Below are 26,231 nucleotides of genomic sequence, written 5' to 3' on the forward strand. Positions count from 1 at the left end.
TCATCAATTTCCCAGGTAACCTCCAGACAACGCTTTTTATCAGACAAGTCAAGTAGGCATCCAACAAACAAGCCCTACTACCTCGGTCCCTAGATACGGGCAATCGGTTACTCCTAGCTATTTGAGGACCCATTAAGCTGGAAGAGAAGTCCTCTATAAGCTAGGACCACATTCCAATTGGTATAACTGTAGGCTCACTGTTTGATAAAGCGTTTTGCCTCTTCTAGATACATAGCATTGTGCTTTTTTGACAATTATGCATGCTTTCATAAATTCTCTGCATCAACCAAATATGGACAAACAACACTGCACAAGTTTGGAAATTGGCTATGTAAGCAACAAAGTGAAATGTTGGGGGTTAGCCTAGTGGCGCGCTACCCCCTCTTCGTGACAACCTTTTTCTAAGATTGTTTCATGGACACCGTGACGAAGAGGGCCCAAAAGACCACCGTGGAAGGAGCAAAGGGAAGGAACGAAGCCAAAGATGACTGATTCGAAGATGCTTTGGGATGTTCCAGGCTAGATGGCGAAGGAGCTTGATGGAAGTCAAAGTTGAGAGCATTTGGTGTGCAAGTGCTACACTCTCACCAAGTCAGAGACAAAGTGACCCAATCGGATAGGTTTTAAGTCACAAATCTCAGAGACGTTGAATTGGACGATATTGACTTGAAATGAGCTCAAAATATGCACCAGATGATTGGTACCAGCCAGACGGGTGGCCTTATGCACATTGGTAGAGATTTAACTTTGCCACGATGCCGAGTGTCACCACCCCGACGGGACGGGCGGTGGATCATTCAGTGAGGTCTAGCCTTGACTTCTGCAAAGTGGCCATTCCACTTTGTACCACCGTACGACCCAGTGGAGACCTCGTGGTGCCTCGGCGGATCGTCGGTGCGGCTCAACTTGACTTCATGACAAGTTGGCCAAGGTACGTACGGGTGTGCACCATATGATCCATGGAGAGTTCGTTACTTCCGACGGATCATTCAGCAATCGGTAGTGTCTGCGACTTTTTCCAGAGCGAACCACTTCATGCAGCGTGTGGCGTGCATGGTCCTGCGAAAATTTGACACATGCAAAAGAATCCAAAACCATATCTATACCCATAACTTTACTGAACATAAAACTTCCATGTATGCACATATTGATACAATGCACACGCTCCAGTATTTTGAAACTGTTGATTTGTGCGGTATATATACTGACTGTAGACTTCCTATGATGCATACTGGCAACTTCCACCGGTAAAAAAAAAAAGGTTACAGGACCTTCCAAAAACAAGGCTATTCATTATTCAGCAAGATATCAGCTAATGGAAATAAGCGGATTGTAGAGCATTTGCCTTTTTAGATGCTACAGAAGCATCTGTGCTTCTGCCATCCAATGAGTATGCTTTCTCCTGGTAAAAATGAGACAAAAACAAAAAGTTAATAGCTTTATAGCGTTGAAAGTATGTGGATCTCATGAGTTTCTTGTATCTAACGATGTGAAAATTACACATAAACTGATTGGTTTAGCTGAATAAAATGTCAAGGCAGCTTTGGTTTGTCAGGATCACAGTGTGTATTCACACTTTCGAACAATTCTGATCTTAGTGTAAATTCATATATGATAATGATACTACTATATGACCATCTGATACTGAACATCCAAACACAAAAATGAACCCAAAATACCCATTTATGGGCTGAATAATATCATAATGTTATTAAGTTGTCTGGCAACACAAACTGTAAGGAGAAACAAGGCTATAAATAGTCAAAGGATCAGTACACTTCTCAGAATGGTAGTGATGTACTGATATGGAATGGGTAAGAGCTGAGAACCAGAATAAAGGCATGGGTAGGGTATTGTTCATGTGTATGTTAAGTTTGAACATGGTCTAATTCTTGCTTAACACCATGACCACCTTTGGTTGTCAGGATCACAATGTGTATATCCTTAACAATCCTGCCTAACAAACTCCAGAGTAAAACCTAAAATAGAAAGAAAGCAGTGCGATTGTGTGAGCAGTCTTACCAGCAAGCGCCACAAGAAAGGTGCACCCTCTCGTTTCCTAATTTGTTTGCCAAGAATCTCAATTGCTGTAAACCGTTGAAACTGCATTAGCTACTAACATAGGTAGACATAGAACAAAAATAAATCAATTTTGCAAGTAGCGAAGACTTCAAACCTTTGGAAGTCTCTCCAGCATTGATTAGAACAGTGTACCAAACTTCATTGAAGACGTCCACTTGTTCATCTGATGCACCAATCATCTAATTGTACCATTTGTTTATCTTTAGCAAACACAAACAAATTTTATAATTACTCATCTTAAAGTAATAAAAAGCTTCCAGTTCCTACTTTATAATCTAGCGCATCAAAGTCTGGACCCAGAGTATCAAAGACTTTCATGTGATCTCCTTTCCCATATTCATAAGCAGCCTCCGCCAGCTACATGAAAGAAAGAACAATTAAAAGCAGCATTATCAATCTTCCAAGAGAAGATTTGTGATGTAGTAATGTAACAACAGACAAACAAGTAAATAAAATTAGTAAAGAAAACTACAATAATAACAGGCTACGATATATTGCCACAAAGAGTATGCATTGTGTGCAGCGATGTTTAGCTGCCCGAATTGGACCTCCAAAAAATTTCTTCAGAAATACTACATCATTATATGGCTCTTCTTTTTGCTCCTTTTTTGTTCTTTTTTTTGTGGCTCTTGTTGGGTTTCATCTTGAGCCTACCCCAACTTTTTTTTAAGGCTCAGTGGGGGAATTCCCCCACCTATTTTTTTGTATTAATCATTGCTGAAAATAAATTACAAGTGCAACTTGCTTGGGACTTAAAAGCTTCATTGTCGTAGAGATTGCTTTGCACTGTTAATGCTTACTCTTACAAGAGTAACGCATATTGCAAGTGACGAGAGCTTCAAAAAAAGTTGCATACCTTGATTGCCTTCTGCATCGCTTGCTGCCGATTCCTGTCCATTGAACGGACCCTGCAATCAGATTGCTTTTCTGATTAAGTAACTATTAATAAACCTTCTTGTGTTCCTACAAAACACAAGACTTAACATATCTGACCTTGACTTCAATGATTCCAACATATTATCTGCACTTTTTAGTTCACTCATACTTGCTAGTGCCCACAATATAAGCAAGTCAAGGAGCCATTCCGCATGCCATATAGACTGAAAAAAGTTCAAACTGACAGTCAAAAGAATGTCTCATCTAGCTTTAATTTGTATATATAAAATCCCCAATAGGCAGCTTAGTTATGTATGCATCAGACGTACTCAAAGATGTTCCTGGGAGTCAGTACCTCATTCTTTAGTGCATCTAGCAATGTCGTTAACCTCTCTTTAGCTGAATCTATATGACCGCGTATGTATAATCGGAGCAGCAACCCTAGAGCATTCAAATACACCTGAATGCATGAGAAATTATTCAGTATCCCAAGCAATCTATGTCTAAAGTAAAATAACCACCGATAAATATAATACCTCAGCTGCCTCACAATCACTTTTCTCAAGTTCCTTCATGATGTTGTGATCATATATCTCCAGAACTTTACACAAAGGGGATTCAGCTTCTAAGTAACAAACAGCGACATGCCACCAGTTGTGGGTTAACCTGTGAGAGACAAAGAAATCTAAAAAACTAAGCTCATAGCTGTTGACTTGCATCGGTAGAATGCACACTGCATGGAGAACTACATACAGAAATGATGTGCATGCCTCCCATGATGGAGAACATGATTCCATGAACTTGGTAGCTTCTCTGAAGCGACATTCCTGCTGAAAAACATGGCACAGCTACAAGAAAACAAACATTTTGTTATTGGATTATGCACACAGCTAGAAGAATAAAATGATTTTTTTTGTTATTACATCAACTAAGTGAAAACTCTTACGGCTAAAATATTTGTTCCAAACTTATCAAGAAGTTACAGAGTGCCAGCATGAGAAGATTCAGTAATCTAAACTCTCCCACCCAATATAGGAATTGTAACAGTTATCTCAAATGACGACACAATTATGACTTTCTTTGTACTCAGAAATAGCACTGTTTTCTTCTAAAGCAATGAACAAACCAAAATGAAGATGTGGGGAGATGTTGGACCAAAATCGGTGAACCAAGGATTCCCCACACAGGTACATAATTTAACAGTTAACTAGTTCAGTTTCCTAGAGCCAGGTTAATGATGACTAGGTACTACATGCTAGTTGCTGCTTGACAGTCAGTTAGATGTGGAAACACAGAACAGAACATTTAACTAAAGATCTGAAATTCCTTGCTTTGCTGGGTCATGCCAGTATGATCATGGTTATAGATGCTATGTAGTATGTAGGCTGAATTTTATTTTTCAAAAAGAAGTATGATCAACTTAGCTTTACACAAAAAACATCAAAAGTTTAAAAGTTTCTGATATATCTTCAATAGATCCAGCTAAACACAAATTGTAACAGTTAGATCCTGGATAGGAACCCTTTGATAGCTATTCCTTTATTTCTATTTCTATTAAACAGATCCTGCATGGGATGCTTTTAACTACTGAAACTAACTATAACCACATCATGAACATACATTATGCTGTGACCAGAAGTCATTCTTGTTTATAGCCAAGCCTTTTCGAGCAGCTCTCTCAGCTTCATCCATCCGTCCAAGCTCTAGCAAAGGGAAGGCAAGCATGCCATATATGAAATTTTGATCTTGATTCTTCGGCAAAACCTGATAAGCATGGAGTACCACAAATCTAGTGAACAAAAGAGCCTGTCACAACAGTATTTTTTAGAGGGTGGTAGGGTGCTGGGTTCATAAATATTTGATTATAGCTACATTCACAAGTTCTTGCAATGCACCAATTTGGCACAGTAAAAATGTTTACAGGAAACGATGAAAAGGAATGCAAATATGCAACACTACTTTAACTACTGACTACCATGCAGTAAGGGAACAGTGGGCATATAATGCTCTCAGCAATTATTTGATCTTATTTTGATACAAAGATACCATTGTTGATATTACTTGAGATGAATCAACACAAGGACATCTAGTGAAAAAGAAATGCCGCACCAACTTCAACTTCATTCAGTGAAGCACAAAATTAAGCCCATAAATACACAGGAACCCAGTTTGGCTTACTTGTTGAACGAATTTCAGGGATAAATCTGGCTTTCCCAAATAGAAGCAGATGAGCTGTGCTCTCTTGAGAGACAGGATATCCCTGGGGAATTGCTTGAGAAGCTGTCATAGACGACCATATTACAAATTAGCAATTGGTATCTGTTTACTGACTCCGCAAGTAGCAGCATTAGTATAGCCAGTCCCCCAAATCAACAAACTAAGGCATGTCAAACCTCGAAGTGCCGCTCGATCGCCACCTCCACGTCCCACCCCTCGCCCACCAGCAAGGAGAGAGTCCCGAAAACGGCCCTCTCGTACTCCGTCGCTTTCCCCTGGAAGCAGGCGCGCAAACGCACCACAGGTTAAGGTGGTCAGGTCGGCTCAGGGAACGAAAGGGGGGGGAGCGGGGGGAGGTGATCGAAAGGGAGGAGGATGCTAGCTCACGAGGTTGTCCTTGGCGGCGGCGAGGAAGGCGGCGGCCCCCGCGGGGTCCCTGGGGGCGACGGCGTTCGCGGCGTGCGCGGAGGCGAGGGCGCAGGTCGGGTCGGCCGCGGCGGCGCGGAGGACGGCCGCCACGCGGCCGCGGCCGAAGGACATGAAGGCGGCGTAGTAGGCGTCGAGCGCCGCCGCGCAGTCGGCGGAGGACGTCCGGTACTCCTGCCCCCACATGTCCCGCCTCACCTCGCCATCCGCCGCCGCCATCTGCACCTCTCGTGACATGAGGGCGCTCGACTTCCGATCGCTGCTTGCTCCGTCGGCGAGGGGAGTGAAGGGAGAAGGGTCGGTCGCGACCGCGGGCAGCGGCGTGGAGCAGCACGGGAGACCCGTTTGCTCTGACGACACGGGCCCAGATGGTTGCTTGCCGTTGCCGATTGCTATCAAGTTGACACGGCCGTTGTTCGGCGGTCCGCGTCAGTTCGTTGGGTACGGTGGATGATAGTGCCGGATGGAGTGGGGACTGGGGTGGTTCGGTGATGGGGGTTCTTCCGATGGCTAGGCGCCTCGTGGGTGCCGGGTGCCGCCGCCGGACGGACGCGGGCACGCGGCAGCACGGGAAACGGGCGCGAGGCAACGAGCTGAGCTGCTGAGGTGGCAGATTTTGAGGGAGTGGGAGAATCCGGGGGATAGGATCGTACTATCGTACCGTGTCCTTATTTTTTTTCGATAATGCTCTGACGACGCGGGTCCAGGCTGTTCGGTTAGCTGGTTCGTATCGTTGCTGGTTCATTTATGTGAGAGAGAAGTACTGCTGGCTGGTTCATGTGAACATTGTTTCTGTGAGAGGGCTGACCAGCCCAGCCAGCCAGCTGCTCCCAGCCGAACGGGACGCCGTGCCCACACACACCCGTCTCACTGCTGCTGTTATTTTCCCACGACGCACACCTGCACGCGACGTGCCCGCCCGCCGGTGACGCATGGCTCCCCGTTCCCACGCTGCGCTGCATCTTGCAACGTGCCGCGCGCCCCATCTTCTCCCCCGGCCCCCCCCCCCCCCCCACCCCCACACACACACGCACCGCCGCATCTGTCTCCGATGCCGTCACTGTCCGGTCGGCCGACTGCCGATGGGTACGTGCTATCAACGGCGACAAGGGTGCTGGAACAGCCCACGGTGTCGAGGGTGCCTGGGAGATGGCTCTCCCTGCGGGGCTCCTCTGGGCGGCGACCTGCCTCGGCCTCTTGTTCGGCTGGGGCTCGTTGCTGCCGCTCAAGCGCCCCCCGCCAGGGCGGCCTCCACCCCACCCCAGGTAGGCCGTAGCCTCGCAGGCGACCGTTGTGTTTCAATTGTTTTAAGCTTCAAATTTTTTTTGTTTTATTTTCAAGTGTTTTATCTGGATGTTGCAACATTATATCTGGTATGTTACATATGTCGTAATGGCAAAATACGCATGTTGCAAGTCTATGTTTCATGTGACGTATGATGCAAATGGTTCATTTGGATGTTTCAAAAGTAGATATTGGTGCTGCATATGTTGCAATGGCTATACCTACATGTTTCAAGTGTTTCATCTGTTTTAGACTTATGTTGCAAATATTTCATCCGGATATTTTAAAAGTAGATCTGGTCTTGCACATGTTGTAGCGCCACCGGTGGCTGACGGACTACGACGACTTCGGCTCCTACCTCAAGCTTTCCTCGCGCGGCACGCCTCGGACTTTCCTTTCCTCTACCTCCCCTCCCTCCCTTTCCCTTTCCTCCCCTCCATCTCGTCTATCTCACCATGGCAGTTCGAGCTCGACGGGGAAACCTACACGATGAGCGCATGAACGTTGGGTAGGCGCAGCAGCCGATGCGGGGCGAGCGGGAAGCGTAACAGGTGCGGACAGCGCAGCAGCTTGCGCAGCAGGCGGGCCACGGACGTCCGAATGGGGCCAGCGCCCGGACTAGCCACACTGTTTTTCCCTCAAAATGACATTTCATTCTTTTTTTACTCCTGTTACTAGTAAAACTGTGATTTTTTTTAAAAAGAGTTAGCAGAGTAGTAAACCTATGAATATTTTTCTTCGCCTACAGAGAGCTCTATTTTCTTTATTGATGAATATGGGTTGTTGGGTGTGCAAGACGCAGCAAAGCGCGTTGATCGCTTGTCTTATGAGCCGTACTTTTTCAGCGAATAAACAATATTTTTCTCTCACAACAAATTAGCCAAAGATAATTTTTAAGCATGGCTTATCAGTTCCCTCGTGCTCTGGGTATGTTATCAAAAATATTTACTATCTGGCCGTAGGGCTCTTCTAACTCTAATTTAAAACTCTAATTGTAATTTTACTCTTACCATTTTAGTTTTGTGATTTTACTTCCACTTTTTAAAAACAAAAGTAATTAATATGATTTACCTTTATTTTGATAACTTTACGAGTTTACTTCACTTTTTTAAACTGAAGCTTGCCCTCCTTTCCGATGCAAACACCACATATGCGCCACTCTCTCTGGTGACCCAGTGTTCTTTGGATTGTTGTGGATCTCGACAGGATTTGTTGTTGCTTTTGCTCCATCATTGAGACATGTACTACTTGTCAAGACCCTTACTTTTTTAAAGGTTTTTGTGTCTGTAAGGAAAATGGACCCTTAGCCCATTTACTTTGGATTTTGGTGTTTGATGACCAACACAACTAAATTAGACTAATGAATTTGCAAGTGTTTATTTTGTAGTTCAATAGGGTGCAAGACGTGACTTGGACGAAGGCGACGTGATGATCCGATGATCAACACCTTAAGCAAGACCTTAGGAGCACAAGAAAAGACCCAAGATATCAAGCAAAGTCCAAGCATGAAGATAGGAACCAATCCGTACGCAAGATCACGAAGAAACGAGCTCGTAGAGGCGACCGGACGCTGGAAGCGCGACCGGACGCTGGACCGGTGGCTCGGTAGACAGGCGACCGGACGCGAGGACCGGACGCTGGCGGCAATCGACCGGACGCAGGAACGCAGCGTCCGATCGAGTACAAGTGTTGTACATCGGAGGGGCTTGAAGTCTTGCGAGATCACACCAACCGCGTTTGTGGTGTGGCCGCCACCGTGTACCGGAGGGAACAAGGCCCGCGGCGTTTCGGCCGGAAGCTTGATAGTGAAGACGGCGGGGAGCATCCGAGAGAGGCTTGCCGAGAGGCACATCGGAGACCCACTTGCGCGTGGGGAAGGCCCGAGGCTATCCACGGAGTTACCCGACTGGGAGCTTGGCCCTTGCGAGGGATTCCTTGCGAGGGGCTCCAACGAGGACTAGGGGGAAGCTTGCGCGCTTCTCGATACCTCGGTAAAAATACCGGAGTCGTCGACGGGAGTTTGCATATCTCTGCCTTGCTCTTTAGCTTCCGCATTTACATTGATTACTTTACTACGTTTGCGGTAGAGATAGCAACACACTAGCAAAACCATAGTTGCACATCTAGATGGTTTATCTATTGCATAGGTTTTGCTAGGGTTAGAAAAAGAGGCCATAGTTTAGAGTTAGAATTTTAAGTTGCCTAATTCAACCCCCCCTCTTAGGCGTCACGGTCCCTTCAGTGTCCACAAATTTTAATTTACATTCAACCCCCCCCCCCCCCCCCCCCCCCCCCGCCTCCTCAAATTGCAATAAATTTCAAAATTATGTCCACCATCAAAATTCAGTTATATTCAAAACATGTGGACAAAGCCCTAACAAAAGCTACGGCAAATGTGCAAGGGCAAATTTGTCTTCTTATAGCTCCTTTGACACTGTTTAAGTGCCATTGGCAGAATATGGGCAATCTCGAAGTTTGAAAAGGTAGGGAGAAAATCATAAAAGTTGAAAAACGAGGACAAAGTCATCAATCGCCTTGAAAGTAGGAGCACGAACACAAAAAAGCTTTGCTGTTAATGTAAAAGATAAATGCCAAAGTTGTGCATCAAATATTATTGATACTCAAAACTTCTTAGAAACAGAGGGAATATAATTTCATGGAACCAAGCAATAGAGCAGGCATATACTTCTCCTGCTTAGTGTATAAGATGGTAAAATGTGAGATCGTCATACTTGTACTTGTCAAATTTCAAGACTAGACAAAACTTTGTAACCATATGTGTCCATATCCAACACGTTGGAGACTTACAAGCTGTATTAAAGAAGAAGAAGATCATAGTAAAAGTTTACCAAAGCAATCCTTATATATAACAGTCTTTTTCCTACAAAACCATGCTGTATTTTGTAAGAAATTATTACCTCCTACTCACAAAATATTCCCACGCTATGGTTAGATTTTGACAAGGTCTTTTTAGCAAAGAGTACCCTTGCAACATGTAAGGATAGATGAACTCATATCTTTTTATTTTCTTGAAAGTGCACTACATATAATGTATATACACACTGCTGCTCCTATACATGTCTATGGAGGATAGGACCAGTACGAGATTAACAAAAAAATAACAAATGTGTCATTGTCATGGAATATGTTTTCTATCACTAACAAAAATAGCTACTCTCTCCATTCCAATTTATAAGACATTTTGACTTTTTCTAGAAACATTGCTTTTACTATATATTTAAACATAGCGTATATCTAAGCATAAGCTACATATGTTCCAAGCATCTAAGTATACAATTTTCTATCTAGACTATTGGATTTTGTATCCAAACTAATGGATCGATGAAAGAGAGAAACATTGGCGGGGATGAGATCTAGGCTTTGCTCTAGTTTGAGTTTCTCATTTTCTATATTTGGAATTTCTTGAGGAATGATTGGAAGTCTTGCAGCGATATCCATGGTAATTTGACTGTTTCTTTCTTGTCCCCCAAAATAGAGAGTGCGCCGAAGCTTCTATTTATAGGCGAGCCTATTCTTTACCATAAGAATTTCTTATTAGAAATCCTTTTTTAAATAGAATGTAACATTGACAATTTGCCCAGAATTCATGGCTTCCATTAGTGTAAAAACAATGAATCTCTTGAGTTCGGCTCGCTCGGGTATCGACATGTGACTAAATTTTGATCATATCCTGAGGCAATAATAGAGCGAATAATTAAAAGAGTATTCCACCACGAGTAGTGAGAAAGCACACTCGGTCAATTCTCACTCAACGGCTCCGCCCTTGCTTAGAACAAAGCCATATGGATCTTAAAAAAAATAAAGTATCTTGTAATTTAGAATGGAGGGAGTATATCAGCAGAAACACATGGCATCGAATCTGGAATCTTTTGGTCTTTATTTAGTGTCTGTTGCTTACGTATGTATCTCACTGAATTATTCCTGAATCGTGAAACTCACCGGCTGATCCGCAAGCAACTCAGAAGGAGGCTATCGACCAGTCAGCTTCCATCTCACCTGTCCACTTCCAGATCAAACGGTCCACGTGTGACGGTTGGCAACACTCACGCAGCACAGGCTCTCCTCTGCATCTGAAATATCCTGCCACACCAGCTGCCGCGACAACAAGATCCAAGAACTCACTCGCGCGCACGGACAAGTCCCGCAGGCCGGGGATCGAGACTGATCGGCAGTCCGAGACGCCATGAACGTGGAGGAGGAGGTCGGGAGGCTCAAGGAGGAGATCCAGAGGCTCGGCCAGCAGCAGCCCGATGGCTCCTACAAGGTACCCCCTCCCCTGTCTGACTCTCCCCTCCGTTCCGGAGCCGCCACAGATCTGAGCCACCCGCGCCGCATTTCCTTTTTCCTGTGCTGTGCTGCCATCTTCAGGATGGCCCGCTCGCTGCAGGATTCCTCCCCTTCTCTCGATGCTTAGGGCAATGTGCAGTATGATCTGCACGGACCAGTCATCCGGCGTGAAGCTGCGATGGGCGATCGAGTCGACCCATGGAGAGGCCGTTGCCGACTTGGTGGGCTTTGAGAGATCAAATGTGAAGACATTTATCCTGACAGTCCGGTGGATGCTCAAATGTGAAGACATCTTATCTTGTGGCGCCGCTGCCCGCTGATGGGTATATTTAGCAGGGTCTTGCTCAAATGTGAAGACATTTATCCTGACAGTCCGGTGGATGCTCGAAACGATATGTGCAGTGCAGATCCCCAAATCTGTGCGCGCCTCTCGCAGTTACTTAGTCAGCTAGTGGACCTTGTGAGCATTGGCACCAAACTAATGATATTGCAACTGAAAGATGATCCTTTCAGTCGTTTGCATTGTTGGTACCTTTTTGTGTGGCTTGTGGTGAGATGACCACCATAAGCTTATGAATTCATATATTATCCCCTATTCTATGGAACAGACTGAATGCGAAAATTTTAAGCCTGAATAAATGGAAACTCTATTTACAGTGTCCTACTTGCCCTAGTTAAATGTTAGCCTGTGTCCATATATGTCATATTCATAATGAAGGTGTTCAATGTCATTGTGAAAAGAAGAGTGTTAACAAATCAACGACACAGAGTTCTTTCATATCGTAGATATTTGTTTCATGGACCACTATGGACCCTGTTTATTGGAGAATACTCTCCAAATTCAGTAGAGTTCTCCCATCTAGGTTATTTTGGTTACTTATCTATTTTTGATTGCTTAATAAAGTAACATGGAATGAATATCCCTTATGTGTAATCGTGTGTTACCTTCTATTTATCTTCTGTATTATTTTTCCTAGTCATTTGTTTCCATGCTGTGTGTCTTAATCATATGAGTCTCTAAAGTGCATATGATAGCTTAAAAGGGCTTGTCACTATGATTCTCATTCGATTCCTCTTAAATGAACTCAAGATTTTATTTTTACTATTTAATATTTGGCTTGTTCTTTTCATGTTTGGTACGACTAATTTCAACCTTGCAAATCCTAATCTTGACTCATTTATTCGTCGATTGCCCCATTATTACTCTTTAACATATTTTGACATTTGATCTTTAGCCCCTGATTCTAGCCAAAAGTCAACAGTGAAAAGGATGAATGATACATAAATTATCTGGTATAGTACATAGCTGTACTCCCTGGAATCATCCCTGTACTGTGAGCTTCTGAAATTCTTAAATCATAACACTACTTGCAGGTGGGGGCTGCTAACCTGCTATGACTTGCTTAGTGCAGACCTTGCTTTGCTAAAAGAGTTCCACCATTCTTAGCTGTACGCCTGTATCCTATAAACAACACTGGTTTTTTGAAGAGTCTATAAGTGATATTGTAAGTATTATAACCATTAAAGATATAGCATTATGATGTTACAGTGTAAATAAAATTATACATGTGGAATTTTATTGTTTCTGTACTATACCTTGTGAATGTGTACAGAGGATATCAATACCGTGTTACTGAACTATCGGTTCGCAGGTCAAGTTTGGTGTCCTCTTCAACGATGATCGGTGTGCAAATATTTTTGAAGCACTAGTTGGCACCTTGAGGGCCGCCAAGAAGAGGAAGGTTTTGACCTATGACGGCGAGCTGCTTCTGCAAGGTGTTCATGACAATGTGGAGATAACCCTGTTGCCTCCTCCCGCTGTTGCTGCCGCTTAAAGCGCACAACACACCAAGTTCTCAATTCCATACAGTTCATATGCTTGTATTTTTCCGTGACTAGATTTCTCACGAACCATTTGGTATTCCCAGAAGACTGCTATTTTGTGATGTATGAAATTGTGGTGCTTAAGAAATTGCCTTGCTTAAGAAATTCAATGCTGGTATAACATTCATGTCATGAGACATGAAAGCAGCAAGTTGGAGGTATGGGGCCGTGGGTTATTGACAATCCTCCATACCGGATGATTTTTCTTCCCAAAAAGTTTCTTTGTAGTTCCATTATACTTTCCCTATTTTCCTTTATATTTTTTTTTCTATGGATCCTTATCGACGATTACTTCCCTCACCAGCACCTGTTGTCACCCTGATCAATACATCACCTACTTTAGCAATGACACATAGTACCAGCTGCACCTATTTTAATTTGATCATATCGTGTCTTATAAATGTCAAGTGCATATAAATAGGTGAAACAAACAGTGAGGAAGCAGATGGTGTGGAGAGTTACATAAAAAACATATTTGTTTCTTTGAGGAATGCATCCACAACGTTGCCTGCCAAGTGCACTTTTCTTTGTTTCTACTGGCATGAGGATGGGAGGCACAGGGAAAGATATATGGAAACGTGAAACCCCACTCCCGATCTGAGCATCCCCGGTTCCGCCCAGTTGCCGGCGCTGTCCCTAGCGCCGGCGAGGTCCGCTCTCGTTCGTTCTCACTTTAGGGCGCTCATGGCTCACCCTCCACCGCCATTGCAGCTTTAACCGTCTCCGGAGGCTCCTGCTGCCCTGTCGTGACCTCTCTTGCACTAACTCGTCAGCGGTGGTCAAGGCGATGCCGATGGTCGACCCCGGCCCGCCACTCCAACGCCGTCCGCCGCCCCTGCGTCGCCGTCCAGTCATCGCTCCCGCCACCACTGCCCACTACCTGCCTCTTGAGCTCCTCGAGGTCAGTAGAAGACACAACTCAAAAGTTCAGTTGTGGGGAAGAAGAATTTCACCTCAATGACGACCCATATGCTTGCAAACATATTTGAAGCAATAGTTGGCACCTTGTGAGAAAACCAGGAAGTGGAAAATTTTGATCTGTGATGGCCTCGACGCTGCTCCTGCAGGGTGTTCATGGCAATGTGTAGATACCCCTCTCGTGGTCTTGCCTCGGCTCCTCCTTCCTTCGGGTGCTGCCGCTTCAAGTGCATGCACGTCACACACTCACACCACGGGTCCCAATGCTTGTAACTTCTGGTGCCTAGGTCCCAGAAAACTGATGATAAGGTGTGATGTCTCTAAGTGCGATATATGCTTAATTAAGAGCATATGGCTCGGTTGAAAATTTATTGCTGGTATAACATGCATGCCAGGAGATATGAAAGGAGCAGCTTGGGGTTGCTGCTAGAGTGTTAGTAACAACGTAGCGTTCTAGGTCATTTCCCCTGGAAAGTTTTATTTTTAGCAGTTTCATTCCTTGGAATCCTTTCCCACTCTCCATAATCAGGGCGTCCCCAGTGGTGTTCAAATCGCCAGCTCCGGTGAAATTCTATTCGCTGTAGTCTGTAGAGGAGAAAGAGCAACGAGCTAGCGCGGTCACACTCTCCGGTCTTGCACCTACTCTGAACAAACTCCATCCCTCAGCTTCGATGTTCTGCACCTCCATTTTTTTTGTATTCTTTTCAGCCTTCAACTCGACGGACGATTTTTGGTTATAATGGGACGCCTTTATAGTCTTTACTACTGTAGTACATCTCTAGGGGGCGTCCATATCGACAATGTACGCATGAGACAGTCGGTCTCCCGGACAAACTAAAGCGACCTTTAATTAAAAAAAAACAAAAATCATTTATTTTCTTCTTTCACTCTAGTTTGCCTCCTGTGTCCTGTCCTGTTGTCTCCGGTAGTATAAACTCGAGTTCAGTTCTTGGCAGTTAAGCAGCATTACGCTCCTGCCAGAAGCTTATTAATACACCATCTGCTCGACCATTATATACAGTTTCTCTCCCTTCATATCTTCTTCATATATAGTAGAAACCACCCAAACGCTGTGACACAGGAAATAATGCAGATGATGAGCGGAGACCAAAGTTGAGCATGAGAAAACACAAGAGAGAGAGAGAGAGAGAGAGAGAGATCATGCTTGTTTAGAGATACTCTCTACAGTTCACTGAAACAAGAATGGGAGGTATTGGGGAAATGGTTCCCAGGTTCAACCTGAAACCCCAATCAGCAATTGACATTGTCCCGAATGCCGGAGCCTACTTCGAGTCTTGACCGTAGGATGATGTAGCAAGCTGTTTGTGCCTTCCGGTCACAACCTGTGGCATCTGAAATGTACTCCGTGGGCTTGCTGCTAGAGATCTCGAAGATCCTTACAGTATGTTTGGATCACTTGGACTAACAACTAGTAGTAGCTAAAAATTAGTCATAGTCCATCCAAAGATGCAGACTAATGGGTGGAGTAGTTGTTACCATCTTCGCAGTTGTTATCAACCTTGTAACAATACAAACAGGCGGATGCATCACATTCAGTATAGTTACGAGAATGGTGTTGACTCAAACCAAAAATAGCGTAGGGGCCCTGATATGGAACCAACTCATTTAGTTTGCTCTATTTGTCTTACACGATGTGCTTCTTATTTTTAAGACAATTAGTTTCATTAACAATCTGTATAATTAATGAAACATAAATGGCAGGTGATGAATCTGTAGTATTTACGTTATGTTGTCATGCTTAGTCACATACTTGAACTGTCTTGAAGCAGTTATTGTGTACCTCAGGGCAAAGCTTTTGGCCTGAATTATCTGCGTTCCTCATTGATACATACCGCCATGTATTGTTCCAGCGGATCCTCTCTTATAACTATATACTAGGTTAATTTGTTTCACTTTCTCATAGTCCGCTTTCGACATTATCCCATTTTTTTTTAAAGGCTGATTTCATTTAACACTTGCTCTCTCTGTTCCAAATTATAGATTAGTTTGGCTTTATCCAAGTCAAACTTTTCCTAATTTGACAGAGAATTTTATAAAACTAATTTGATATTGTACATATTGATGAATTTTTTTACAATCTTGATGAAGGTTAGAGAAATATACTTAGGAAAAAATTAAAACAAACTATAATTTAATGGGAAGGGTACGGCTAACAAATCAACAAGGAAGCCTAAATGGTACAATTCTTCCAAACACTAACAATCAACCAAACAGAGCAAGCTTTGATAGTGCAACAAGCAGATTTATATTTATGCTTTGATAGTGCATTCATTCGGTATTATAATGTCCCAATCCTAATCCACCCCTCCTTCTGGCATAATCCACAAATGTAAGCACTTCTGGCATAATCCACCACTCCTTCTCCATTATCATTAATTTAGTATCATTGGCGCTTACCATTTAATTAGTGCATGTCAATGTAATCTTGATGCTTAAAATTTTAGTTAGCTCCTGCCATTTGTGGCATCGGTAGAAATTGCATTTATAATATCATGGTGATTAATTGTGGGGCATCATAACCATTTCTCTTTCTCCTCAAATCTGTCCTACTCTTAAAAATACTTAAATTTATGGAGAGACGGAGTAGATGTTAGTAAATTATAAAATCAATCAAAATTAAAGACTGGTTTATTACTGACACGTTCACTGCCTCTTCTCATTTAAGCAACTTTACACCACTCTTGCTAGTACCATCAATTCAATACATTGTACATGGTGGCATGCCTCTTTTCCTTCTCTCTATAAAAACTGATGCCATCTTCCTTATTTAAACGTCCACCAACAAATTGAGAAACATGAAGAGGGAATAGAGGACAAAACGCAAGCAACAAGAGTTCATCTGTATTTTTGGGTCAGCGGTCTGCCACACTAAAAAAAGCCTTCGTGCCATTTTCATCTTCTCTGTTCTTGATGCTTTGTGAGAATACGAAGCACTGGGAAAAGAACAAGCACTCCAGCAGCGATTCGAGGTAAGCACTAAACATTTTGATTCTGCTACCTCTAATTTTCTTAAAGAAAATAGACCGGAACTGTTTTCATTATTTATTAAAAAAAAGTATCCACGCGGTGAAACGAGATAAGGCAGAACCATGTCTGACAGTATCCTTATTATCTGCCTAGTTACTTAAACATTCTTCTTTTTACTGCTACTTAGCCATGTGAGATGGATTTTGCCGTAAACGTATCTTACGAAGCACCACTCCATGGATCTGAACTAGAGCCAAAATGTCTCTGCATTCGCTGTTTGGCGCTGAATGTTGTGCCAGGTGACGACCATGGCGCCGCACAAATGGACACAGCTGCAAGTAGATTTAGACCCTTGGGTCCTTGGCCGCGCTCGACAGATCAACTCGGTCAGTGGCAGCACCCACAGCTTTAAAATAGAATAAATGACAATGCCTATAATTAATACTAGGTGTGTATGTTTTATTCTTCTATTAAAAAATGATCAGAGATTGACTCAAACATAAACGGATGAATATTTTGTGAACCTGATGTATAGTTGAAAAAGGTAGAAGGTGATCTGCCCTAAGTTGTGCTGTGTGCTGTGTGGTGCCCAAACATGATTTGGTGCAAAACTAGAACATGGATAGTTATGTTCATCGATTACAGTACAGGAGGAGAATATCATCAGTCTGTTCGTTTGGTCGTATTTGGTTTATAAGTCATGGCTTATCAGCCATCGAACAGTATTTTTCTCTCACACTAAACCAGCCAAGTACTTTCAGCTATGGCTTATAAGCTAAACCAGCCCAAACAAACACAGAGGGAGAGATGTTGAGCAGTTTTGTAGGCTTCTTGTTTGGAGTCAAGATGTGACACAAGATTTATATTTTTTTTAAGTAAATAGTACAAATGCAGACGTCCCACCTAACCAGTACGAGGAAGACGCAACGCCCGTCTGATCGATCTTGACAACACTACCATCCCTCTAGACATGACCAAACAACCGGGGTCAATCGTCATGCAGACTGATGAATTAAGGAGACCCCCAACTGCAACACCCGTCAAAAAGGACACCGCCTAGACAACCAGCGAGATCAGTGACACGCGAGGCAACTAATCAGATGAATCTTTGCTGAGTATGACGACACCGCCAAGGGAAGATGAACCAAGAAAACACAAAACAAGCATAAGAAGCAACTGCTCTCACACATAGGCCCCGTTCGGCTGGCAGAATTTTGATTAAAATTGGCTGAAAAATATTGTTCCGGGCTGAAAAAACAAGCCAAACAAACCGGTTTCTGGGTAAACCAAACGGGACCATAGTTTATTCTCAATATCTTGTAACTCGCACCTCTACCCAAACTTTGAGCGCATGGGCACAACAATATAACTCTACTTTCCACACTAGACATAGAGCTCGATCACTCGAACTAGTATAATGGACACAATAATAGAACTCTACATTCCACAAAAGACACAGGGCTCGGTCACCCGAACTAGTATAAACTTTTGTTTCTCGTGTGCTACCCCATATAAACATTTTGCCATTTTGCATGACATAAATTTTACTTGACGGTGGTACAAAACACCGACACTACCATTTTGAGATTTTTTATAAGTAGGCACTGATTTTCAATATCCTAATTCAATGGTGACGTAGACTAGGCCCGATCTTCTGAAAGGTATGATAGCGTCGATTGGTGGAGACTCGACGTTCACGATCTAGGCTTCGAACCAAGATTGATTCGGACCCCCGCAACCGTTACAACACTACTCCGTTGGTTATCAACCACGCGAACGCGATTGACCTCGCCGAGAAGGCTTTCCTACAAGCAAATCGAGAACACAAGCAAAAACGGGATGAACGCAATCTGAAATTGCAAATAAATATGAGGCTTATGAAATCAAGAATGAGTTCAAGTCTTTATTCGAAAGGACTAATCGCCACAGGCGAACAAAATCAAGAACTGGGGCCCTGGTTCACAGCAAGCGGCCTTGGCGGCGACAGTTGCAGTAAAACGATGTCTGTTTCACGAGAAAATCAAGAACTAAACAAAACACAAACCCTAAGGAGAGCGACGACTGGTATTTATAGAGTCTTGGGCGTCACCCTCTGGACGCACCCTCTAATGGGCCCAAACACGATACACGGTCAATCGGACTAAAAGACGGTGTCGCAGCACCCTGACAGATTCTGGACGCTAAATTGTTTTGATGATTCCTGTTGATTCTGAAGAGCTTTTGACGTCAAACCACTTGGATTAGCTTCCTTATCAAATTAGTTTTCCATCCATATATGGATCATAAAAAACGGAGTCCGGATGCGTCCTGGGTGACCAGTTTAAGGCAGACTGGTCCTAAAACCCGAGACAGACTTGAACTTGAGTTGCTTTGGGCCTCCACCTCAGGGACTCAAACCGAATTAGCCTCGGACCTCCTTCTTGACTTGAACACCCTTGCTGGCCTCCTACCCCTTCATGCCATGCACCAAACATGGTCATATACATGGGTGTCATGTCCTCATCACCCTCTCCTTCTTGACGAAAAGCCGTCCTCGGCGTCGATTGTGTTTGAAACTGATCCTGCACAACACAAAGGAGAACGGGGTTGCGAAGACAAAGGAAACTAAAATAATTGTGAGAAGGAATATGACCATATTTCCAAGTTTCTAGCGTGACATCTCGCATAAAAATTTCAGCAAGCATGTAGACTCTTTGATCCGAATACACACGATGTATGTCAACACTATCCTACAAAAGATTAGAACTAACCAAAGACAATGCAGGAATAGATGGTCTAGCAGACATAGGTAACAACCAACAATGCTCTCCTTCTTGGAAGTGAACTTGTTTCTTTGAGGAACATAAGAAAATATTTGTATTATTATGGCTGCCATCTAAACGATTATAATCTTGTACAACAAAAGGAGAATTCATATTACTATGAATGTATACTCGATGTATCATATATTGTTCTTTATTGTTATATTTGTCAATAACATGATATGTATGTTTAGAAAACCAAAGCAAATCAGCATATTTAAATAGGCTCTCCTCCAAGCAATCTAGGTTACACAAAACATCAAATTCAATGTAACCCAAAGTATGTAAAGAAGACAACAGTTTGAGCTTATCAGTTTTAGTAGCAATATGAATAATATTTTCAGCACAAGTGGTTGATTCCAAAACATGTAAAACTGAACCATCATCAACCAATTCGTCTTTATCACAAGAAACATCAATCAAATCATCTTGTGATAAAGGTAAATCAAGCGAATGCTCCACTAAAATTTGTGAAAGGACCTAGGATGCCGCCTAGAGGGGGGTGAATAGGCGTTTCTGATAATTAACACCTTTAAATGCGGAACAATTAGAAATGGGAGTTTCCAAAATGGAAACTCCAAATCAAGAGTACTACCACCCCTCACAAGTTAGCCACAAAGTAAACAAGGTATAAAGAATATATCTAGAAGCTACAACCCTGCAACACCAAGTTAGAACAGAGAATAAATATTTTCAGTGTAGGTAGGAAATACCGGACGTGTCCGGTATGAATACCGGACGTGTCCGGTATACACGATTTCTGCAGATCAGCCCCGAACTTGCTCCTTTCGATTTCTATCTTCAAACCAAACTGCAGGCACCTAATGGAGATGACAATATACACAGAGAACCTACAGCACAGCTAGAGCAACACAAATATCAAATGAAATGCGAATTAAGACACGATATTTGTTTTACCGAAGTTCGGACTCGTTCGAGTCCTACTCTCCGTTGAGGGGGCTGCGGGCGACCCAGCGAAGGTCAGCCCTAGAGGGTACCACGAAGGTCACTCTAGCCGGAGTCTTTTCCAACTCCTTTTCCTCCTTCCACTAAATGATTCCGAGGCGGCGAAATCGACCGTTACAAACTTTCCGAAGCAACCACAATCTCTCGGTTGCTCTCCGGCGACGCCTAGCCGTCTAGGACCGAAGAGTCCAAGAGTAACAAATGCGAATCACGAGATTGACAATATGCACAAGTGCTCAAGTGGTGGCTTGCTCTCTTTTTCAAATTCTTTCTCAACCCACAAATTGATTTTGCAATTTGGATCACACACTCACTAAGAGGGGGTTTAGAAGAGTTGGCAAGGCTCAAAGACGTGTGTCTATCTCAGCAGAATCAGCAGCCTCCAAAGGTGGAGGCTTGGGGGTATTTATAGCCCCCTTGAAAAACTAGCCGTTTTATAGCCGCTGCAATACCGGACATGTCCGGTATGCATACCGGACACGTCCGGTATGACTCACACTGCGCCAACGGTAACTAAGTTACAGTGAAGTTGTGAGGTGTCGGAACTCCCGATGAATGCCGGGACTCCCGACCGTCGGAACTCCCGACTCACGTCGGAACTCCCGACCCTCAGCATATTTGAAAAACATGTAACTAAGTTAAGGTTAGTGAGATGTCGGAACTCCCGACGCATGTCGGAACTCCCGACCCTCACGACTTTTGAAAACTAGCCGTTGGCCTCTGGTCATCCATACCGAACACGTCCGGTATGAATACCGGACACGTCCGGTATGACCAGCACAGTGAACCCTTCAAGTCAGTTGAAGTGCGAGACGTCGGAACTCCCGACCCATGTCGGGACTCCCGACCGTCGGAACTCCCGACCTACGTCGGAACTCCCGACGAACCAACCCGAGAACAATAGTTTTACAGCTGCTGGACAAATACCGGACACGTCCGGTATGAATACCGGACACGTCCGGTATTGCCAGACCAGCAAGAAATCAGTTAGCACTTTTGTCGCTCAAATACTCAAAACTCACATGGGTTGGCTTGAGCACTTATGAAACATTATCTATCAACATGATGCATCCCTCTTAATAGTACGGTATACCTATTAAACTCAAGATAAACGGAAATATGAATTTGTACCGCTTGAGTTGTTCTTTTGAATTGATGCCGTCCCTTCCAATCTTCATCAAGTAAGGGTGCTAACATGTTGATGTTGATCTTTTCACTTAAGCATAGCCATCTTGAGCATGTGACTTGATTCCATTCATCAAGTCTGAATAATCCCAAATGTATCAAGTCACTTCCATCAAATACTTCATTATAGATTTGATCCTTCACATCAATATGACCATCTTAGCTTGATTAGTACCTCAACTAAATGCAAGTACTTTCTTCTTCACCCTAGCTAGGTTCTTCGGCCGCCAAGCCATCGCTTGCCCTTCACCCTTGCTTAGTACCTCGAAGCCTTTCCTTGCTATCTTCACCATCTCAAGCCATCAAGTCACATCTTGTGTTGAATCATCCATTCATGTATTGTTATCATTTTCATTTCAATCTAGCAAGCTTCAAATATGAGACCAATCCATATGCAATCCCTCATGTCTCATTAACTAATAATCACGAGCTTGCTTTCACATAGTACATAGAAATCCCACAAGAAATAAGCCTTCACATGAATTCCATTTGCATTGTTGTCTTGTGCTTGAACTAGATTGTTTATACAACAACACATCATTTTGGCTTTTATTAAGTACCTGTGAGATAACCTATTACCTGTTCACACTTAGCAAATGGGTTAGTCCTTTAATCATGTTGTCATTCAATCATCCAAAACCCACTAAAGGGCTAGATGCACTTTCAATCTCCCCCTTTTTGGTGATTGATGACAACTTGATTAAAGCTTATAAAATGATATAAACATTTAAACTTTTGGGTTCAATGATTTATGAGAGGCTCCCCCTTAATATGTGCTTAAGATTAGAATTCACAAAATGACCTCAAATGTCAATTGCACATACTAAAACATATAGGAGACTCCCCCTAAATCATTGCATCCGTGGGGTGCATGTGTGTGTGACAAAGTGAAACCGTGATGCATATGACAAGATATATCACACAAGAATAAATATAAAAGCATCACATCAAATATTTTCATTCTAGCATGCATAGTCCTTATAAAAATAAATATGACATATGTAATTCACACATAGCACTCATTACAAATTTTCTCAAGTCTAGAAACCACTGATATATATAGATAAGGATTATGTCTCAAGAGATACAAAGATAAAGCATAAGTAAGTCTCATCTCTCACATGATACAATCTATCTCAAATCCAAGATACATCAATGAAGCTCAGAAACAAACTACAGCCTGCAGTACATATCTTCAGGTACAAAGATAAGCAAATGAAACTATCCTAAAGCTTTAATCAGTCTCTCTCCCCCTTTGTCATCTATCACCACAACGGTCCAACAATGACATACTAAGGACAAAGGGGCTACAAGCTGTCACGGAAAGCTGAGATCACTCATCATCATCTCGACCAGCATCCTCATCATCTGAGCGTGCAACACCGGCTGGACAAGAACCACCCGCACCAGACGGGTCATAGCCACTAGACCTGTAGAGGCCACCACCACCTGTCAGGTCACTCCACCAATCTGTAGCATAGTCGTCTGCAGTGCTGGAACATGGCTGAGAGTGAGTAGGCACACGAGCCTGAAGTGGTAGAGTGTCAGGGTGCTCAGGTGCCTGCTACTGCTGCTGTCGCTGTATGAACTCAACATACTCTCTATCATATCTAGCCTGCTGCTGCTCCTTAGTCTCAGGCTCACTAGCTGCCTCATCTGATAGAGGAGACCTAGGAGGATCAAGCTCAAGATTAGAAGCAATTTGCTTCAAAGTCCGAGTGTCCTTCCTCCTAGCCTCCCTCTCCTTCTGCTGCCTGGTCTGGATGTCACGGCACATCCCAAATATGGAGCTGAAAAGCCTACGGATAGGCGAAGGAGGACTGCCACGGCGTGAAGTAGAACGTGGAGGAGCACGTGGTGAAGGTGAAGCTCCTGCTGGTGCACCACTCTCAGGTGCATCTGCCTCTGGTGCTGCTGCTGCTCCTCCTAGTCCTGCTGGAGGTAACCCGGTCTCAGGCAGATCTGCAATAATCTTCAGGGCCTTGTGAATCTTATCATACTCAAATGTGTGCCCTGTCACCTGCTCAATCATATGCATGATATAAGGAGCAAAACCACAGCCCTTGAGGGGCCTCTCTCCAACACTCCTGATCTCGGACCAAATAAAGTCAAACACGCTGAAGTGCCGAGCATCAGGTGCCATCCTATGGAGTAGGTTCCTGGAGTAATCAGCAATGGTGCCCTTATCTCCACCCTTGCAGTCAATAGTCTTCCTGAACATCCTGTCCAGGTACCTGTAGGTAGGGTGAAGACCTAGAACCTTCCCCACAGCTCCTCTCTGACCACCAGGAGGATACATATATGCGAGCTGCTCAGGGGGTAACACCTGCTCGGTGTGGATCCTGTCCCTCTAGAGATCATCCTCAGAGAAGCCAAGCTGGGCGGCAAATACATCATAGTCAACACTGTACCACTGGCCCTCAAACATCCAGTGCATCCGCCTCTCATCCTCCTCAACGAACAGAGTAGCATAGAACTGAGCTACTACCTCTGTGTTCCAGTCATGCTAGAACTCCATGATCTCATAAACTCCTGTGCTCTGGCAGATGGCAATAGCATGATCAACTGAGGTCTTCTGCAACTCTCTAATATATTGCCAGTCAATCCACTGAGACCTGGCAATTACTGGGTTCCTGGTAAGAATCACACTAGAGTAGAAGTCCAAGTGAAAGGCTGTCTGGAAGCGGTGATCGTACTGAACCTTAGGTAAGCTCCTCGGATCAACCCTTCGCTCATCTCTAGCCTTCCTGGTCATACCCTTTCCCCTGTAGTCAACTCTGGGAACATAGGAGGGCACATTGGGCAGACGTGTCTCAAGAAGACCATAATGCATCCCCTGACCAGGCTGGTGCTGAACTGGAGGAACTGACTCCTCCTCCTCAATCTCCTGCTCCTCATTTGAGCTATCACCATCTGATCCTCTGTCAGTGCTCTTCCTCTTTCTTTCATCTCTAGACTCCACTCTGAACTCATCAGTGTCTGTGTCAGAAGAAGAGCTCCCGGACCCCTCTACATACTGAGCTGCTGCACTAGTGGCAGCCCTGGTGGACCTCCTGCTGGTCGGCTGAAATCCAGGATGCATATCCTGTCTTGCCTTCTTGTACTTCTCAAGTGCTGGATCATGCCTGTGCTTGGACCTCGGCTCCTGTCGTCCACTCATGGCAGCTGTCCTTGAGGGGAGAGAAGAGAGAGCGATGTGAAATCCAAATCCACGGGCCTTCAATCCTTGATCCAAGCCTTCTCCAATGCAATCTCCCTCTCTCTCTTTTCCTTGGTGAAATCCTTGGTCGCCCTAGGGGAGAAGAAGGGCGTCAGCTGGTTGGTTTGGAGGAGGCAAGTCTGTTTGGGCCGAAGGGGTACGCTCTGTTTTTATAGTCCCGCTCATACCGGACACGTCCGGTATGAATACCGGACACGTCCGGTATGAATACCGGACACGTCCGGTATACACGGGCTGGCCCAATTTATTCCAAAATGTGTTTTCTCTCTTCCAATCCCCTTTTCTATTATTTCTTAGTCCAAAAAGGTATATAATGTTGATCCAATCTGAGTATCATCACTTTCCTTATCCAATGCCGTAAAATGATTTTCTCTTTTCCAAATATATGGCATAATCAATAATTTGCTTGCTTGAGAGAGATAAAGTGATACAAAGTAGATTGTGGACTTAAGAAGACCATGTCATGTGTGATTAGCAGATCAAACAATCAAGGAGAGCTATAATCACCACATGACAGGGCTAGGTCGCAAAGACCAAGATTCAAATAGTTTTTCAAATTCACACTACCTACATATGCTAGTTATTGGTTTTAAAAAACATCTCTCCTATGTCACACAAATGCACATTCTAACATGTAAAGGGCCTTAGATGCACTTACAATACATGTATGTAAAAACATACCTTTGCCTTGAGCCCACAAGAATACCACTAAGAAGACACATGGCATGATAATCTTTATGTTGACCTTGATTGCCAAGTAATCATGCTTGATACAAATTCAATTTTTCATCCAAAGGACTACAAAGAGTGCTAGATAAATTTGTTAGTCCACAATGGTGCAAAATAGAAATTTAGCTCCCCCTAAATAAGTGCTTCAAGTATTTTGAATGACTTTCAACAAGCACTTTTATTCTTATAAGAAATTGAGAGCCAATTTTCATTTTGACCATGAACCAAATAAGATTGCCATATTTAAAAGTGAGTTTAAGAGATGCTCACAATCCACTTAGATTTGATAAAACACAAGCTTCTGAGTATGTTAGGGATATATGAAAAATGTATGGATCGAATACTCA

The 26,231-nt window shown here is 43.6% G+C and overlaps 2 protein-coding genes across 3 annotated transcripts; one reads left to right on the plus strand and one right to left on the minus strand.

Moving 5' to 3' along the window:
- Positions 1-1,083: 1,083 nt before the first annotated feature.
- LOC136534516 (uncharacterized) lies at positions 1,084-6,059 on the minus strand. Of its 2 annotated transcripts, XM_066526945.1 has the most exons (13): positions 5,563-6,053; positions 5,352-5,450; positions 5,137-5,238; positions 4,579-4,722; positions 3,712-3,806; positions 3,495-3,624; positions 3,314-3,418; positions 3,076-3,182; positions 2,939-2,990; positions 2,350-2,439; positions 2,177-2,261; positions 2,023-2,087; positions 1,084-1,402 (listed from the first exon to the last, which is right to left on the minus strand). In XM_066526945.1, the coding sequence occupies exons 1-13, from the start codon at positions 5,836-5,838 to the stop codon at positions 1,313-1,315; spliced, it is 1,440 nt and encodes a 479-aa protein (XP_066383042.1). In that variant the 5' UTR covers positions 5,839-6,053; the 3' UTR covers positions 1,084-1,312. The 2 variants fall into 2 exon arrangements, with proteins under 2 accessions (XP_066383042.1, XP_066383040.1); XM_066526943.1 differs by having other exon boundaries at positions 3,495-3,806; positions 5,563-6,059.
- A 4,935-nt stretch (positions 6,060-10,994) lies between these two features.
- LOC136534521 (costars family protein) lies at positions 10,995-13,187 on the plus strand. Its single transcript, XM_066526950.1, has 2 exons — positions 10,995-11,170; positions 12,846-13,187. Exons 1-2 carry the CDS (start codon positions 11,090-11,092, stop codon positions 13,026-13,028), a joined length of 264 nt encoding a protein of 87 aa, XP_066383047.1. The 5' UTR covers positions 10,995-11,089; the 3' UTR covers positions 13,029-13,187.
- Positions 13,188-26,231: the final 13,044 nt, after the last annotated feature.

The sequence above is a fragment of the Miscanthus floridulus genome, unplaced genomic scaffold (genome assembly GCF_019320115.1).
Source record: "Miscanthus floridulus cultivar M001 unplaced genomic scaffold, ASM1932011v1 os_2018_1, whole genome shotgun sequence".
NCBI classification, from domain to species: domain Eukaryota; kingdom Viridiplantae; phylum Streptophyta; class Magnoliopsida; order Poales; family Poaceae; genus Miscanthus; species Miscanthus floridulus.